Source organism: Pithys albifrons, chromosome 25 (genome assembly GCF_047495875.1).
Source record: "Pithys albifrons albifrons isolate INPA30051 chromosome 25, PitAlb_v1, whole genome shotgun sequence".
Classification (NCBI taxonomy): Eukaryota; Metazoa; Chordata; class Aves; order Passeriformes; family Thamnophilidae; genus Pithys; species Pithys albifrons.
The window spans coordinates 1193374-1211355 of NC_092482.1; the positions used below are offsets into that span (position 1 = coordinate 1193374).

The 17982-nt window shown below is 56.9% G+C and overlaps 3 protein-coding genes across 3 annotated transcripts; 1 reads left to right on the forward strand and 2 right to left on the reverse strand.

Moving 5' to 3' along the window:
- Nucleotides 1-1596: 1596 nt before the first annotated feature.
- On the reverse strand, nt 1597-3999 carry LOC139682969 (basic proline-rich protein-like). Its single transcript, XM_071577685.1, has 2 exons — nt 3371-3999; nt 1597-3076 (listed from the first exon to the last, which is right to left on the reverse strand). The coding sequence occupies exons 1-2, from the start codon at nt 3997-3999 to the stop codon at nt 1597-1599; spliced, it is 2109 nt and encodes a 702-aa protein (XP_071433786.1).
- On the forward strand, nt 2316-6668 carry LRRC3C (leucine rich repeat containing 3C). Its single transcript, XM_071577405.1, has 2 exons — nt 2316-2402; nt 4092-6668. Exon 2 carries the CDS (start codon nt 4144-4146, stop codon nt 4942-4944), a length of 801 nt encoding a protein of 266 aa, XP_071433506.1. The 5' UTR covers nt 2316-2402; nt 4092-4143; the 3' UTR covers nt 4945-6668.
- Nucleotides 6669-12038: 5370 nt separating this feature from the next.
- ZPBP2 (zona pellucida binding protein 2) lies at nt 12039-17982 on the reverse strand. The gene is made up of 8 exons (XM_071577489.1): nt 17916-17982; nt 16663-16743; nt 16077-16202; nt 15582-15743; nt 14531-14749; nt 13608-13693; nt 12799-12976; nt 12039-12270 (listed from the first exon to the last, which is right to left on the reverse strand). The coding sequence occupies exons 1-8, from the start codon at nt 17980-17982 to the stop codon at nt 12170-12172; spliced, it is 1020 nt and encodes a 339-aa protein (XP_071433590.1). The 3' UTR covers nt 12039-12169.

The following is a 17982-nucleotide window of genomic DNA, read 5'->3' on the forward strand; positions in this document are numbered from 1 at the left end:
GGTGGGGTCTGGGTGTTGATCTGGGGGGGTTTCCAGCAACGCTGTGGTTCTGCGGGTGCCCCTGTGACTCCGTGGGTGTCCCAGAACGAGCTGTGCATCCTGACCAGGTCTGCATCCATCCAGCTGCACATCCAGCTCTCGGCTGGGCACGGGAAGGGCATGGAGACCCTGCCAGCTGCCTGGGTGTCACACGCTGGCACCGGCGCTGCTGACAGAGCATGGGGGCACTTCCTGCAGCCAGAGCTCGGCAGCGTCTGCTTCCCAAGGGCCTTGGGCACAGAGGGACACGCACACGTGGGTAAAGCAGATGAAAGGCCACCGATGGATGCTGTGGCTGCCACCCTGGAGAGCCCTGTCCCTGCCTGGCTCCTCGGGGGTGCCCTCGTGGCAGGGCACGGTGCGGGGATGCCGGTGGTGGAGGCGGGAGATCCCGCGGGATCCGGCCCTGCTTTGCAGGAGATCCACGCAGGCACAGCAGGCTCTATTTTTATCCCTCTCCTGCCTGACTGAGCAGCTCCCTGTGCGGTGACATCTAATTTAGCAGCTTCCCCGCACCCCGCTGGCTCCGCACGTGAGGGGGAAGCACAATGCAGCAGCTATTTTTAAACGGCCATAAATATTCATCCCTCTCGGTGATGCAGCAGCCGCCGCTGCCGGTGCGAGCGCGGGGGAGACGCGCTCCCCGGGATGCCCACGCGCGTTCACCTGCCCAGGGAACGCCGGCCCCGGGGCGGGGGATCCCCGGGGGATCCGAACCCACGCGCTCACCGCGGCTGCACCGCGTTCTTCCCGCGCCCGGGCCGGGCCGTTCCCGCGTGGATTCCCAGGCCTCTCTCGCTCTCTCCCGGTGCCGGGCTGAGCTCAGCACCCGCTCTGCGGCTGCCGGTCCCGCTGCCCGGTAGATGCTGGGTATATTTAGCTCCGTGATGGCAGCGAGGGGCCGGTTTTGGCTATTTTTAGGCATCCTGCGGTGGGAAGGGTCCGCGTGGGTCTTGCTGCACTGCAGGTTTTGGGTTGGTGGGTGCCGTGTCCTCCACGTGGGACCCTCTTGGAGCTGCTCCTGCTCACAGGTCTGACCTGTTCAGGGTCCTGCACTGTCCCAGCTCGAGCCCCACGAGCCCCTGCCTGTCACCTCAGCCCCTCGGCCCTGCCCCACGGTGGGTGGCTGTGTCGTTGGAGCTGGCCCTGTGCTGCCACGTCCCAGCTCTGTGCAGGGCTCCCAGTGGCACTGGGAATGGTGATGTGCAGCACGAGGCTGCCCTGCTCCCCAGTGGAACGGGGAGATGCCAGTGAAGTCCCCAGGAGCACCGACTGTGGCTGCTGCTGCTGCGTGCCAGGCTCAGGCTGTGTCCCGAGACAGCCCTGTCCGGTGACCCAGCACTGAGCCGGCATCAGGCTCGGCTCGGGCCGTGGAATCATCGGAAAGACCTCGAAAATCGTCAGCTCCAAGCGCTAACCCAACACTGTCCCCTTCACCACTAAACCGTGTCCTCGGGTGCCACATTCACATGATTTTTGGGCACTTCCAGGGTCCCAGCCCCAGCACTGCCCTGGCCCGGGGGGCTCCGGGGGGCACCTGCCATCAGGTGCCCTTCCCTAATTGAGCGAGATCCAGGCCAGGCACCTCCTGAACGGTTTATCCTCTCGGAGCAGCGGGAGAACGTCAGTGCTCGGGGCCGGGGCAGCGGGAGCCTCGTCCCGCCCGACGGCCCCGGGGCCCGGTAACGGCGGTCGCTCTCCATGGTCCTGAGCCGGAGCCGCCGGTGCCCCGGGACTGCGGGACCGCGAGCCCCGGCCTAGCCCAGCGACCCCCGGCTCGGGCAGGCCGGGGTTGTGCTGGGGACCTGCTCTGGCTCCCCCGGCTCCCGCCCCCTCCGGTGCCGCCGCCGCGGGTCGGGTTTCTCCGAGTAAGCGATGCCGGTGCCGGGCGCGGGGAGCACCGTGACCCCATCGGGGCGGGAGTGGGGGGTTCCTGCTCCCTCCGAGGAGCTGGGGAGGGGGCGGGAGGTTCTGGGGGGCTGCGGGGGCAGCGCCACGGGGCGGGATGCGTGGAGCGTCCCGGCCGTCTCTGACACCGGCTGTCCCGGGCTCGGGGTCCCGGCAGCTCCTCACCGGGTCTGCCGGTGTGTTCCCCGCCCCTCCCGGTGTGAGGGCCCGGGGCCGCGCTTCTCCCGCGGTCCGAGGAGCTGTGAAGGCTCCGGGCGCGGGGCTGGAGGTGCTCAGCCCTGTACGGCCCCCCCGGCGGGGCGGGCCGGGGGCGGGAGCCCCGGGGAGGCCCGGGCGGAGGATCCCGCCCACCGGCCCCGCCGCCGCCGCCGGCTCCGGGCCCGCCGCGCTGCGCGGGGCGCGGCCGCTCCGGCCCGGGGCGCGGGGCCGCTCCGCCGCCGGGGCTGCGCAGGCAGGTGAGTCCGCACCGGGACCCCCGGCGGGGCGGGAGGCGGTGGGCACGGGGGGCGGCAGCGCCGCGCCGAGCGGAGCTTCCCCCGGGGAAGTACCGGGGCTTCCCTCGCCCGCTACGCCCCCGGGCCGGGGAGATCCCCGGGCATCCCCGGGCGCACGGCCCTGCCTGATCCTGCGCCGCCCCCGGTACCTCAGCTGCCCTCTCCGTGGCCGGCGGCGACCCCCGGCGTAGGGCTGGAGACCCCCGCGCCGTGATGCGGGCTGGGAACCCCGCGGTGGGGAAGGGGCTGGCTGTTCCCGTCCTCGCTGCGGTGCCTGCTCCGCATCCCACCCGCGGGCTGTTCCCGTCCCGTGGAAGAGGCAACCCCGTCCCGGGGCACCAGGTCCCGGCTCAGTCCGGTGGTTTCCCGGGCAGCGGGAGGGGATCCCGGGGGGGCTGCGTTTGCCCAGGATTCCCTCTGGCAGACCTGGTGGGCTGGTGCAGTGTGCGGCTCTGGGATCCCGGTGCCCTTGGGGTGCTCCGAGCTCTGGTCCCCGCTCAGGACCCCCGCGGACCCCGGGGGGCTCCCGCAGCGCAGGAGGCGGCTCTGCACAGGTGTGACCTTGGGGGGTTTTGCTGGGTGACCGTGCCCAGAGCTTGGGGTGCTGTGCTTCGGGGGCACCCTTGGGTGGGCACCTCTGCCCCACACCGGGGAGCCCCAGTCAACACCCCGAAACAGGTTTGCCCGTGTTGGGGTGCTCCGGGGAGCAGAGGGAGGTGGGACCAGCAGCAGCTTTGCCCAGGAGGTGCCTGATGGCACAGCACGGGGCTCCCGCAGCACAAAGCTCTGCCTGACCGGGTGCCACAGGCGCCTGTTTGCGCCGCTGTCTTTGACTGTGGGATGGTGAGAGAGCACCTGGGTCCTCCCTCCGGGGCTCCAGCACTGCGGCCGGCACAGGGACCGGCTGGGGCCCCTGGACGTGGCGCTACCCGGGGCTGGGAGAGCCGGGCAGCGCCCGGAGCGCTCGGACACGGCCCTTATCTGCTGCCACCACCCTGGGAACTCGCTGCACGCTCAGCTCCTGTGAATTTCCTTTTTCTGTTTTTGTTTCTTTCCTGCTGACGTTTTTCCCCTCCGGAATCAAGGGCTGCATGGGGCCCATAGTTACGGGGTGGTGTGGGCAGCCCGACCCCACGGCCGGGCTGGCAGCGGGCAGGGCACGGGGGCACCCAGGACCCACCTGTGCCAGTCCCCTCCAAAGGAGGGAACCCTGCGCGTGTCCGGCGCTGCCGGGGAGCGGAGCCGGGAGCGGGAACCTCCCTGCCCGCACAGGTTTTCCATGGCATTCCCCGGGGGCTGCCGGCAGCGGCCGCCGCAGGATGGATCGGCCTCCAGCGAGCAGCGATCGCAGCGCCGTGACCTTGGCAGGGCGGGAACTCACCCCCGCCTCTGGCTCAGCCCGAGCGCCTCCGGTTGTTACAGCCCAGCTGCCGGAGCAGGAGACGCGCTCAGCCCCTGGGGCTGATCCTCGCTGGAGCCCGGAGCGAGGAGATGGCCGGGGGTGGGGGATGCGTGAGCCGTGACGGCTGTCCCGGTCCCCATCCCTGTCCCTGTCCATGGCCAGGGTCAGGCGCGGTGCCCGCAGCCAGCACAGAGACGGTTCTTCTGTCCCCCCCGGCCTGACACTCTCCCCTTGCTGTCCCCTTTCAGATGTGCCGAGCCCAGCTGAAGCCCCGGTGGGTGTGAGGAAGGCAAAGGCACAATGCCTGCAGTTGAGCGGGTCCTCCACCGCCCGGTCACCATGGGGCTGCTCCTGCAGAGCCTTCTCCTCCTCCTCCTCCTCCTCCTCCTGGGCTGCTGCCTACACCCGGCCACTGCCTTCCCCAAGGGCTGCTACCCCTCGGAAGAGGAGGGGCTGAAGACCTTCCGCTGCAGCAACGCTCGGCTGACCGAGGTCCCCAGAGACATCCCCAATGACACCAACAAGCTCTACCTGGACTCCAACCGAATCCCCTTCCTGCCACGTGACGCCTTCCGGGACCTGCCACTCCTGCTGGAGCTGGATCTGTCCCACAACGCCATCGCTGGCGTCGAGAGCGGGGCTTTCCGGGGCCTGGCAGAGCACCTGCACTCTCTGGACTTGTCTTCCAACAGGCTGGTGTCGGTCAGCAAAGACGCCTTCAGCAACCTGAAGGCCAAGGTGAACCTGTCCAACAACCCGTGGCTGTGTGACTGTCGGCTGCAGGAGCTGGTCCGCACCGTGGAGCTGGTGGCCGGTTCCTCGGGCGGCATCGTGTGCGACTCCTCGGCGCAGGAGGAGCACGTGGGCAAAGCCTTCCTGCAGGTCATCGCCGACACAGACTTCTGCAACGTGTACAAGAAGACCACGGACATCGCCATGCTGGTCACCATGTTCGGCTGGTTCGCCATGGTGATCTCCTACCTGGTGTACTACGTGCGGCAGAACCAGGAGGACGCCCGGAGGCACCTGGAGTACCTCAAGTCGCTGCCCAGCAAACAGCGGCGCTCGGAGGAGTCGTCCACCATCAGCACTGTGGTGTGAGCTCTGGCAGCCCGTGGGACACAGGGACATGGAGAGATGGGCACTGGCTGCAGGAGCTGTCACCAGCCACTGGCACTGCCTACAGGTACTCGTGGATTTGTTCTGTTCTCCTCCTGGCAGTGGGAGCTGTGGCCAGTGAGTCCCTGGCTCTGGTGGCTGTGGCCAGGGATGGATATTGGCCATGAGGATGGAGCATCCACAGTGTCCTCGCACGTTGTGGGGGGCTGGAGTGACCTGGAGCATCCCCCTGGCACGTGGCCAGACCTGGACATTTGGACTTTATCTGAAACTTTTATATTTCCTTTGCAGAGATCCCTTGGGGCATTAATGGAATGGGTGTTTCCATCCCTGGTGGGGTGGCCTGGGCCTGGCTCCCTGCTGGGAGGGCAGTGGGGAGGAGCAGGATGGCTGCAAGGCCCATGCCCTGTGGGGTCACTGGCCCTGGGGGGGTCACGGGGTGTCACTGCAGCCAGCAGGGCCAAAGGATGGGGTGGGAGCTGGGGACACACCAGCTGGGAGAGGTCAGAGGCTCCAGCTCCAGCTCCTGTGCTGGGCAGTGCTGCCCCACCTCCCAGTTCAGCCCCTGCTGCTCCCTGCTCCCTTCCCAGCACCCCCAGGCCAGGTGAGGGGAGGGGTGTGGGGTCCCCACTCGGTGATGGGGACAATGATGGGCAAACTCAGAGCCTTCCCCCTCAGAACGTGGGGAATAAGAACCAAAAGGGGAATGAGTTTCACTGGGCAGAGTCCTCTGGGGCTGCCAAGGAGTTGTGGGTGCTGATGGAGGGGAACTGAGGGGTCCAGAAGTGAGTTCAGCCCTGCTGGGATGTTGGGGGTGAGGGTTTCCCCTCAGTGCTCCCTGGGGATCTCGTGGGTGGGTGTTTGCAGCTCCCTCACCCCCGGCTCCCATCGGCTGCCAGAGGGGAGCTCTCACCTCACAAGCTGCCGACCAGTCACTGTGACAGGAAATGGGATGGAAGGAGCTGCAGAGGCTCCTCTGTCCTCTCCCCACTCCCACACCACTGGCAGAAGCTGAATCTTCCTAAAAGTGCTTCAGAGTCCTTTCTGGACACTTCCAGTATGGGGCTGCAGGTTCCCAGTGGTGGTGGTGGTGGAGGAGAGGCTGGGCATGGGGCTGGTACAGGTGGGGGTCAGTGCCCACCTTTGGGTGTGCAGGTCCAAGTGGCAACTCAGAGGAAACCCAGAGCAGACCCACACTCTTCCACCTGCGTGTCTGGTCCCTGGGAGAGCTGGTTTTGCTGGTTTTGGCCTTTTTTAAACCAACTGAAGCCAAATTGCCTTAATTCACCAGGAGCACCAACCAAAGCTGCTTGAACCTCCTCTGTACTGGGCCAGACTGGGCCCAGCTCCAGCCCCTGGTGTGGGCAGCATGTTTTGGCACAGGCAGGGCCCCGGCCCCAGCCCCTGCCCATCCTCCCGGTGCCATCGGGAGCCGTGGGACACACAGAGCCTGCCGGGAGCGGAGCCCACACCCTTCCACAAGTGCCTCATTCCAGCGCAGACCAGGAGCTCTGCAACGCACAAACACCTCGGCCCAGCTCCCACCCGGGCGTCCCCGCAGCCCCACGGCAGCTCCTCCCCCTCTACAACCAGCTGGGAGAAAAGGGGCAGGGGGGACCCAACCGAGCCCCTGTGCCTGCGGAGTGGGGGGCGCCAGGACCACCCGACCCACCCGCGTTCGGTTTAAGGGACCTTTTACATTCTTACTTTATATGACAATAAAGTTGGTTTCCCTTTGGAGCCAGTGCTGGTGTCCGTGGGTCACTCGTGGCCGCACAGGAAGGACGGAGGTGCCCGTGACAGCCGATGTTGTCCCGCCCTGGCGCTGGCAGAAACAGGACACCTGAGCCAGGTGTAACTCTGTCCCAGCCCTCAGTAATGCACACCCTGGCTCGGCTCAGGTCGCTGGCACGGGGCCGGGCCCTGCATCACCCAGGCCTTGCTCTTCCCTCCCATCCCCACCGGAGCAGAGCCTGGCATTGTGTGGCACTGCCAGGAGGGACAAGCCCTTCCAGACACCACAGTCCCACCAATCCCCACCAGTGGCCTCTCCGGTTTGTCAGTGCCTCTCCCTGTGTGGTCCATGCTGGAATGTTGTGCCGTGGGAGGTGCAGCCCCGGCCCTAACGCAGAGTGACAGCCCCTGCTCGTGGGACATTAACCGTGTTTGTCACTCGCGGTGTCCCCGGGCTCTGGAGCAGATGGCTGCTGTCCCCTGCTCCGGTCACTCCCTGGGGATGCTCCTCCCGCGGCCCGGGAGCAGCTGGGAAGGGCTGGGGGACATGCAGGACACGTGGCCCCAGCTGCCACCTCGTCTCCCTGGAGTCCTGCAGGTGTCCCCCCACGGGGCTGGATGACACCAAATCCCCCAGGGCCAGCCCTGCTCCGGTGCCTGCCATGGATCCTGCCTTGGAATTGTTCGTATGGAAAGCACAGGGCTCGTTACAGCCCATGCTAACGAGTATGGGGGAAAGGAGGTGGATTCCAGGAGTTTGGCTCTTTGTGGGAGAGCCACTGCTCTGTGGGGGTGTATGGGGGGATAAAATATATAAGAAACCTCATAAAAATCTGCAATAAGCTTTGGGAAGGTAACTTGGTCTGGGATGGATGGAATTGTGTTGGATTTAGTCTGTCAGTATTATCGGATATCTAATCAGGTGAGGCAGGGATTGAGGAAGAACTGGGATTAGGAGGATATTTCCAGGTGCCTGTGGCTGAGCCAGGGTGTTGGGGGGTGCTGGGATGGGGGGTGTGGGGCTGCAGCCTGATGGAGGGCTCAGATCCCAAGGAGGGGTTTTTCTCATCCCAGTCTTTCCAGCAGTGACATCCTGTGGGCCAGATCCTGCCGGAGCGGGAGCCGGCGCTCGGTGCATTGAGGGCTCAGCACTAAAGCCAACCCTTCTCCTTCCAGGACGAATTAGAGTCATCCCTGTTAATACCCATCTCTGGGCAATTTGTGTCCTGGTGCAGATTTATCCGCAGGGATCAGCAGCAGGAGCATTAACAGCGTGACCTCCTTCCTCGGTGTTCCAGCGCCGGTAAATCTCCGTTATTGACTTCCAAGGAGCCCGGCGGGTCATTCCCTGCTCTCCTCTCCAGGATGGAGGGAAATGTGTCACTGGGGCAAGAGCTACGACCCAAATCCTCCCAGCAGGGATGACTCTTTGCCTGCCAGGCCCTGGAATGCCCGGGAATACAGGGGTGGAGTGGTGCTCCTGGGAAGTCCATGGGATATCCAACACCCTCCCGTGGGTCTGTCCTGCCAACAGCAGGGCCGGGGGTGCTCTGGGGAGTGTTTTGGGAGAAGGTTCTGGGAGATGCCCTGTTTTCCCCAGCCTGTGAGGAGCGTGTTTCACAGCGGCGGCCCCAGACTGCATCCTGAACTTTGGACTGATTAGATTTCCAAGAGGGAAGGAAGGATGTCTAATTGTTTCATTTCCACAATTAGAAAAATATTTATCAATAATTAGGAGTGATGGCAGTGATTACTCTGGGATTAAAGCTGGGCTACACTTCGCCTTTCACTCCAGAAATATCCATTTACAGCTACTTTGCTGCCAACAATGAATCATCCCCGTTCCCTGCCTGCTCAGGACTCATTAATCCCGGGATGCTGCTGGTTCTAGGAAAGCTGCTGTGCAGAACGTGTGTTTATTGGGCTTGGGCAGGAGGAAATTTAATTCCACTGGGTAGGAAAGTGAAGCAGAGCTAAAAATCACAACAGCACTTCCTGTGCCTGTGGTTCAGAGCTCGGCGGTTCAGCCGCTCTCACACTCCCCTCCGGACTCCCTGGTGAGTTCCCTCTCATCCCATGTCCAAGCCAGCCATTGCTGAGCCCAGGGGTCATTTTCCAACAGTCATTTTCCAATTTGTCCTTTTTAAGACAAAGTTGTGCCTGTTAATAAATTTTGGGACCCTGGAAGTTTTCCCTCTCAGAGGGAAATATCACCTTTCCAGGTATTTTTCCTGCCTCAGGAGACACAGGACCATCAGTACCCACAGGCCAAGGCTTGTGTCCATCCTCCTGTGGGAGCACTCTGGGGCTGTGGCACCTGCAGTGTCACCTGGGGGCTCTTGGGGACAGAAGGGACACTCTCAGCTCTCAGCTGGAAATTCCAAGCCATTTTCCACCAAAGGGGCTCCTGGATGAGTCCTTGGGGGAATTCCTGGGGGATGGATGAGCCAGAGCTGCACCACACCCATCCCAGGAGTGATGCATCCCTGGGAAGTGCCAATCCCAGGGCACCTGGTCTGACTCCTCCTCACAGCCCCTCTCCTTAAAATCTGCTGAGCAGGGGCCATGAGCTGTGTCCTGTTGGTGTCCCAGGTGGCTCTGTGGCCCCTTCAACTCCTTTTGGCTTCAGTTTGGAGGGGAAATCTGGATTGTGGGATAATAGAGCTGCTGCAGGGAGTTACAAGACACCCTTCCTGCTGGAGCAGAGGTGTTGCTGTCATCCAGAGGACACGGCCCATCACCGCTCCAGCCCTGCAGTGAGTCCTTGGACACGTGTTCCTTAAGTGTTTCTCAAGTGGGTCATTCCAGGCAGCTCTGATGGGAAAACAATGGGCTGCAGCTTCCAGCTGGCAGATTATCCCTGTGATTTTCATGATTTGTGGATGTTTCGAAGCTCTCGTGCTGTCGGTACGTGCTGAGATCCTGGAGGCCTGTGTGGAGAGGGGACAGGAAGTTTGAAGTTCTACATTTGTTATTTGGGAGGATTTCTCAGCTCTCCCGAGGTGTTGGGATGGTCCTGGGCACAGGGTGAGGTCGGAGCTGTGGGGCTGGGGCAGGTTCTGGTGGGGGCCCAAAGGGCTGAGCCTCCCAGGGGTAACAGGGATCCCCCAGCTCTCCAAGAGCACCATGTACAGTCCAGGCTTCCAGATTCCTGCTGTGAAGCCAGAGCAGAAGAGGATTTGAGGAGGATTTAAAGAGGTAAGGAAGGATCTCTCAGTCCCTCCAGAGCTTTGCAGCTGTGGGAGGCAAAGAGGGATATGGGAACAGTTAAGGGGAGATGAGAGTTGATCACAGTGCTCTGTAAATCCTGAGGCAGGACAGGGAAGGGAGTGAGGTGTGAGGGGTGGGTGGTGTCAGCAATAAAAGGCTCAGCTGCCATCCCAGGCACAGAGCTCCAGCTGGATGCAGGGGAATTTCATCCGGGAAAGGGCAAAGGGAAGCCACTTCTTGTCACTTTTTCATGAGTCTCCACAGAATTACTGACACAAACTCCTCTGCAATGTAATGCTGAATTATTTGACCTATTTTTCCACTTTTAGAATCATGATTTGGGTGGGAAGGGACTTTAAAGCCCATCCAGTCCCACCCACTGCCACGGGCAGGGACACCTTCTACCAACCCAGGTCACTCCAACACCTCCAGGGATGTTGCCTTGGACACTCCCAGGGATGGGGCAGCCACAGCTTCTCTGCCCAGTCTGTGCCAGGGCCTGCCCACCCTCCCAGGCAGGAATTTCCTCTGTCTGGCCAACCTCTTTCAGTTTGAGTCCCACTGAAGACGTTGAGGTGCTGTAGGATGTTCCTAAGCCTCTGTTTTTTAGGAGGAGGAGGGAGTGTGGCTCATTTGTGGCTCTCCATGGCACTTCGCTCCTACTCACTGCTTTTTTCCCCTCATAACTGATGCATGTGGCGTTTCCTCTGTGCTGAAATGGGCCCAGTCTCGGGCAGCAGTGGCTGCTTCATCTGTGCCAGCCTGAGCCGTGCGGGGTGTCCAGTTGGCAGGGAGGATAATCAGCCCAAGGGCAGAGGAAATGCTCGTTACAGCTCACTTTATTCCTCGCTATTTAATAAGTAATGACTCTGAAAAGCTCCGAGCGGGGTCTGTGCCCCTGCTGTCTCCTGCTGTGATCCTGTCACAGTGGATAAGTTAAAGTGGGTTGAACTGGGTCGATTTTTGGGTGAATACCCACCAAGGAATTTCAAGATGCCGTAAGAAGTTGGGGGTGTTGAGTGGGAGGTGCTTCTTCTGCTTGACTTAGTCCCGCTTTGTGGAAAAAAGGGAAGGAATGGCTCCATGCTGGGAAGCTGGGCACGGATTTCCATGTCTTTGTGTGGAGGGTGAGAGTTCTCTGGTGTCTCTTCACAAAGTGAATCTGGAAGGTAGAAACTCCTGCAGGGAACAGCTTAAGAAGAAGCTCTAAAAGCCCGTGCTCTGGGAGCTCCACTGTGGGAGGCCCAGGCACTCTGTGGGCTGCAAGGCCTGGGCTGGGGAGCAGCTGGAGCTCCTTGTGAAGCCTGTGATACTGGTCAGACACCCTGCACTCCCAGTGCTCTGTGAGCAGGGTGGTGGATCGCGGCACATCCAGCCGCGAACCTTCCCAAGCCGATCGGTGCGGGGGGAGGATTTCTGGGAAGCAAACGTTCCCATTAGCTCAGTGCTTTGGCAATTCCTGTCATCCGGTGAACCCGTCAGGAATTCACAGCTGGTGTAAGAGGATCGTCTGCTGCGGCAGCACCTGGGGCCGGCCCTGCACTGGATCCGCTGCAGCAGAAGGACAGGAGGCAGCAGGAGGAGGTGGAAGAGGCTCCACAGACTCTGCTTCCATCTGGGATGTTCCCTTTTCTTTGTGGGGAGCAGTGGATGAGAGGAGAACCATAACCTGGTCCTTAATCCTCTTGGTATTTGGGCTTTGTAACTTGTTAGTCACCCTCTCTCTTGTCTCAGACTTGATTTCCCTTTCCACTCTGTTGTCCCAGCTGGAACGTGTCAGAAACAGAGAAAGAAACGTGGGAAAACAAGGGGGAGGGAACTTAATGCTTTTAAATATTGAAGACCAAATACTTCTGTTAATATCTGCTAGAAACTGCTCATGGAGGTTTGGCATATGCCAGTCTGGCACATAACTCCATCACAGCCACCTGCTGTCCTGCCTGGAATGGTTTGTAGCTCCTTTGTGTTCCCTGAGCAGCACAAAGCTGTGGCGTGTCTGGTGTCACCACCAAGAAACAGAACCTGCACTAAGCCACATGACAAATTTCCTTCTTTTTCCCCATTTAATTACTTTTCCCTGCATGAATGTGTTTTATGCAGCACTTTCCCAGTCCAAGGGGTCCCTGAATACAGAAAATCTAGGGGTGCATGAATGAGGATGTTCTTTTCCAAAACAAACAGAGGACTCCAGAACAGGCAGCTAAAATGAAGAGAACACCAGGGATTGTTCCACAGCTGCTCTTTGGTTTTCCAGGGTGTCAGTTCAATTGCAGGACTTTGCTCCATACACTCTGACTCGAGCCCACGCACAGGTCCGACACGTCACCTCGTTGTTGGGACTGTAAGTTCCAGGACCACAAACCACTGTGGAGAGAGCAGAGCTGGGGTTCCAGCCAGATCCCCCTGTCTTGGGGGGCTGCCAGACACCCCCACAAACCCTGTGAGAGCTCCTGTCCTTCCCAAGCTCCCTGAGCCCCTGGCTAAATCCCCCCCAACTCCACAACCTGCAGCAGGTGCTGCAAAAGAACTTCAAAAAACAGTGGGGGAGTTTTGTAGCATCTCGTCCATGAAGGGAATTGTTTCCTATGTGCTCTGGATGCTGAGGACAGCCACTCACCAGTGACCTGGAAAGGGAAAAGCCCCACTCCACTGCTTCTGCTTTGCTGTAAATGCAATTACACCTGTGAGCTCGCTGACACGCTCCACAGCTCATCTCCTGTCCCTCTCATTATTCCAAATCCACAGTGTGAGTGTCTTCCCAAAGGATGAACAGAAATATCCCAGCTTTTGACCCCAATATTTCCCAGACCCTCCCCAGGGCTCTGTGACCAGCCCTAGTCAGCTCTGGTGCAATCAGTGAGCTGTTTTCAAGCGGCTGTGTTGGGTATTTACCGCAGCAGCTGGCGCAGTTCTGGTGGCTGTGCTGGTCCTTCCCAAACCCCGGCCGGCAGCTGTCGATGGGAGTCATGGAGAAACTGTTTTCCACGAACTGTATGGCAGGAACAGCCTCAACCTGGTGCTTCAGGGCGTCCCTCAGCTGAAGGAAAAACTTCCCAATCTGCTCTGTTGCCTGAAATTCAGCAACGTTGGGAGAGTGAAAACACAGTCGGTTATTTGAGCTGATTTAAAAGTGTCAGTAAATACTTCATAGCTCTGGTTCCCACACACTGACTTGTCACCTTAACTGGGGCATTCCTTGGTTTCTGGGGGGCCTGGAATCAGACCCAGGACAGGAGCTGATCCCAGAATTTAATATTTACAAGCCAGAGAGAAGAGATGATCCTTGTGGGTCCCTTCCAACTCAGAATACTCTCTGTGTGTGTGATTTTAGAAGCTGGCTATGGTAGACTCACTTCAAATTGCATTTCATTGATCAAATCATAAACTAAAGATTTAGTTTAGAGAACTGGAAATTCATTATATTATTATAATGTTTATCATTCTGTATTAGGAGTGAATATAAAGGAAATATCGAGGAGGGATTTTTTAACTGTTTCTTTTTTAAGCAATTTGTATCAATTTGACTTTTAAACCTATTTTCCATCCGGAATGGAATTATTTGAACTCTTTCAATCATTGTTTTCAAAGAGAATCCCACAGAATGTGGGTGAAGTTGGAGCACTACCAGTCACCTCTGCAGGAGCTGAGGCAGAGGGGGGTGTTAAAGAGGCAGAGAAGGCACGAGGTGACTGACACAGAACCTGCTGGACTCTCATGTTTGTCACATCTTCACAATCATCAGGGACCTTGTGGCAAACTTCTTCCAGTCCTGGTGCAAACGGGTGAACTGTGGGAGTGGGGGGAAAACACATGCAAAAAAGGGAAAAGCTTGATTAGGAGCTGGTGGTTTCTATCCAGTTCCTTGCTTTGTTCCAGCAAGAGTCAGAGGTCAACCAATATAAAACTAAGGGGGGAAAATATGCTGAGAAAATGGAACTGAATTCTCACATAGTGCCCTTGGCTTGCAGAAGGGGCTGAAATTTTATGTAAACTTAAACACTTTGGGCCCTTGGTTTGTTCTTAAAGTTTCTTGACTTTACTGGGGGGAAAATGGCCACAGAACTGCTCCACAACCTGTTGGATGGTCCATGATGAGAACAGGTACAGGGGAGGATGTGATCAGAGCACAAAGACACAACTTCCTTTGCTCACTGATGAACCACCTCTAAATTAGGACTGATTTAACCTGATTGCAACGTTAAACCACCTCAGCATTCCAGGAGGGAGCTGTGAGGCTCTTGCTTTAACTCTGTGCAGTTTCCTGGTAGTCCCAGACTTACTGAAGACCAAACAACAAAACCAAATACAACCACTTTAAAAGGATTTTCATGGGAAAAATCATGGCATCTTATAGGCTGTCTCCTTCCAAGAATCCTCTCTAGCTGCACACCTTGGAAATAACTTTTCTTGAGAAGTTTTTAAGTACAACACTACAAATTTAACATAAAACCTGCGTTTTAGCTCCATCTGTGGGTAACAAAAGAGAATACAGGCACTCCAAAAATAAAGGAACAACTTCCAAAAGTGCTCCTGGCTCTGCTGTGTCTCAGATGTTGTTTTTAGCACTCGTGGGTTGTTCATAAAAATAATCAATCCCTCCCAAAGGTGCAGTGGAATGGGTTACCTTGAAAATTAACAAAGAGCTCGTGCTGGAGGCCCTGCTTTGGTGTCCTGATGGAGTGGCACTTGCAGGACGACTCTGTGATGTGACACTTGAGGTGGGAGATGGTTCTGTTCAGGATCTGCTTCAGCGTCTCAAAGTAGAGTGTGTTGGCCCTCAGCCTGCAGTGGGAGGTGCTGAAGCGAACAAACACCTGGTAGGCGTGGTCGGCTTCCCTGTAGGCTGGGAGGAAACGCTTGGGGTGAGCTCTGGGTGTACTCACAGACTGAAGCCCAGATTATCAGAGCTCCTTGTGTCTGAAAACCAGGCTCCTATTCAAAAGTAAGTGAATAAATAAAGCCTGGTCATTAGTGATGACAGAACAATTTTGTCCTTGCCAGAGCTGACTCAATAGTAAGAGACATTTTAGTCTGAAATGTGCAGGAATTTATGTGATTATTGCAGACTGTGTTCCCAAATATTAAAACAAAAAAGGAGGTAAATAGTTAAATGACACAGAACCAGCTTGTCTGCAAAGCTGTGTGTCTGAAACGAGGTGGGATTGTGCCAATTCTGTGCATTTATGGTGTAGGAGTCAATTTTAAAAACTACTTTAGAAGTGAGTGTTTCTCCAGCCCTTGGGGTTGCTGTGCTGTGGGTGGGGCAGTGATGTTGGGGAGCAGAGGTTCCAAGGGGGGCAAAGAGCCTGGAGTGCAGCCCAAGCAGCAGGGGCACAGGTGGGTCTGCATCAGTGTGGCTGGTGATCTCTCCCATGGCAGACAAGAGCTTCCTTTCCAGATCTTGGATATCCCTGGAATCCTTGTAGTTAATTCTGTCCTTATTAAGGGTAGAGATTATTTTATTGCCATATGTTCTTGGTAGCAGTAATTCTAAACTGTCTCCAAAACTGTGAGAGGGTGCATGTGGGTGTAAGGATAAAAATTTCATCTTATGTTCTGGGATAAAACTTTAACTAATTATTCTATTTTTTTATAATCAAGCCTTGCAGTAAATGTGCACTTTACCAACCCACCAAGCCAAGGCCCTGTGCTTGCTCCTAACTCAGCAATCTCACCATAAACCATGAATTTATAGGCCTCAACAATTTCTGTTTCCTCCTGTGTTGTGGCTTCGATGACTCTGTGGGCCAGAGTGCAGCTGTAGGCCCCAGACATGGACTCCCTGAAAGCCACCAGCACCAGCTTCCCTGGCTCTGCCAGCTCTGCAGAGCTTTGCCCTGGAACACAAACAGTGATTGCTGGAAAAGTTCACTTTCTGATGCATTCAGAACATTAGAAGACAAGATCTTGTTCTTGAACAAAATCACACTGTTTCATGTTAGCCTGAAATGATCTAAGACTTATGACTTTTAGGATTTACTGGAAGTTTTCTTTTATCTCAAGCATTTGGAATCTTTAGAGGGAGAAGAGAAACAGAGTTTAATGTCAGAGCTCAAGGAAAAATCTGGCAAAGGGCCAAGGGACTATTTGGACCCAGCTCCTATTGGAGGTTGGTGTGAATAGAAACAAGGAAAATACATGATTTTTTCAGTCTGAACAAAGGGACTCACCCTTTAAATTTCTTCCATCTGGACCAATCCACAAATACTTGGGATCTATTATTTTTTCTTGAGAAAGAGCTAAATCCATACAGACCAGAAAGGGGCTGTTTGTGGACACCTTGACATACACATTCACTGCAACACACAATAAGGTAAATGGTGTGAAATGCTGATATTGAATGAAAGCACCAAAATACTCATTTTAAAAATGTGTTTAAAGTTGGTTTTTCCCATTTTGGACCTGAGAAGTGTAAGGTAAACCTTCCACCTCTGTGTGTTCTTAATGTCCTGGAACTGTCCACAGCGTGGCTGGTGCTGACTGTGCAGGAGACACTCGTGTCCCACACACAGACTGAGCTCAGGGGCACAAAAAGCACCAGATTTTGGAGAGGGACCCTCATTTAGATGTGAAATTTTCCTTTAGATGTTATATTTTCATCTAGGCTCCAGGAGCACTGTGGGGCAAAGGGATTTCCATCCCCATCCCCTTCCTCTCATTGCTGTGTCACTTCCACAGATGTCACATAACAATCCTTGTGCTTAAAGCTCCAAATTCCAGCAAAACCTAAATATAGATACAAAAAGATAAGTTTACCTTCATGCCTGGTGTCACCATAAACTTCATTCTTTCCAATTAAATCAATAGAAAGTTGCTCTCCCTTTGGTTCTGCTCTCACTGTATGGAAAAGGAAAGGAATAATAGAGAGCAATCTAAGTGTGATTGTTACTAATTTATTTCATGCTGGAGGGGTTTCTGTTTTGTCTCTTTGTCTCACTTTTCCTCTATGCTTCTTTTTCTCAGTAACAAGCAGGAGCCTGTGTTTTCAACTTGCCATTTTGTTGTTTTAGTGGCCAGGTTGCAAACCTGCCTGGCTGTGCTGGGTTCCAAACCAGCTGAGCTTTGCTCTTTACAAAACCCCACTGAAATAGTTATAAAATCTGATCCTAAAGTGGAAGCTCCTCAGAGTCCCCTGAGGAAATCCAGGACAGGGTGGCCATGGAGAGTGTTGGGGCTGCAGGAATTTGTGAGGCTTTGCCTTTGGGGAAACACCAGACCCATGTCCTGTGTGAGGGTTTCTATGATGGGAGCCCCCAGGAGGGGTCAAAGTTGTTGGAATTTGGGTTGATTTTTATTGAGTTGGTTCTTTTCTTTTTCAGGACATGGGCACACTGGGGTGGCCCTGCCACTGTTGTGTCCCAGGGCTGGGGTTGAGGGCAGTGGGTGGCACTGCCCCTCTGTGGGGGGCTTTATTTCCCTCTCCCCTCTACGGGGGCCTTTATTTCTCTGTCCCCTCTATGGGGGGCTTTATTTCTCTGTCCCCTCTATGGGGGCCTTTATTTCTCTCTCCCCTCTATGAGGGGCTTTATTTCTCTCTCCCCTCTGTGGGGGGCTTTATTTCTCTGTCCCCTCTATGGGGGGCTTTATTTCCCTGTCCCCTCTGTGGGGGGCTTTATTTCTCTGTCCCCTCTATGGGGGGCTTTATTTCCCTGTCCCCTCTGTGGGGGGCTTTATTTCCCTGTCCCCTCTATGGGGGGCTTTATTTCTCTCTCCCCTCTATGAGGGGCTTCCCTTCCCCATGCCCTCTGTGGGGGCTTCACTTCCCTGTTCCCACTGTAGGAGCTTCATTTCCCCCTCCCCTCTCTGAGGGGTTTCGCCTCCCTATCCCCTCTGTGGGGGCTTTATCACCCCCTCTAAGGGGAAGGTTGTGGGAAGGGGACACCTGCCCCCCACCGCACAACGGGACCCACCGATGGGGTCTCTCTGGAGCCCATTCCACAGGGCGAGTCCTGTGGCGACTCCCCGCCCCTCCCGCCCCTCCCAGAGGGCACGCCCCTGTCCCCGCACACCCCATGCCGCGGCCGCCAGCAGCGCCGCCATGGCGAGGAGCGCGGGGGCCCCGCCGTGTCCCGCCAT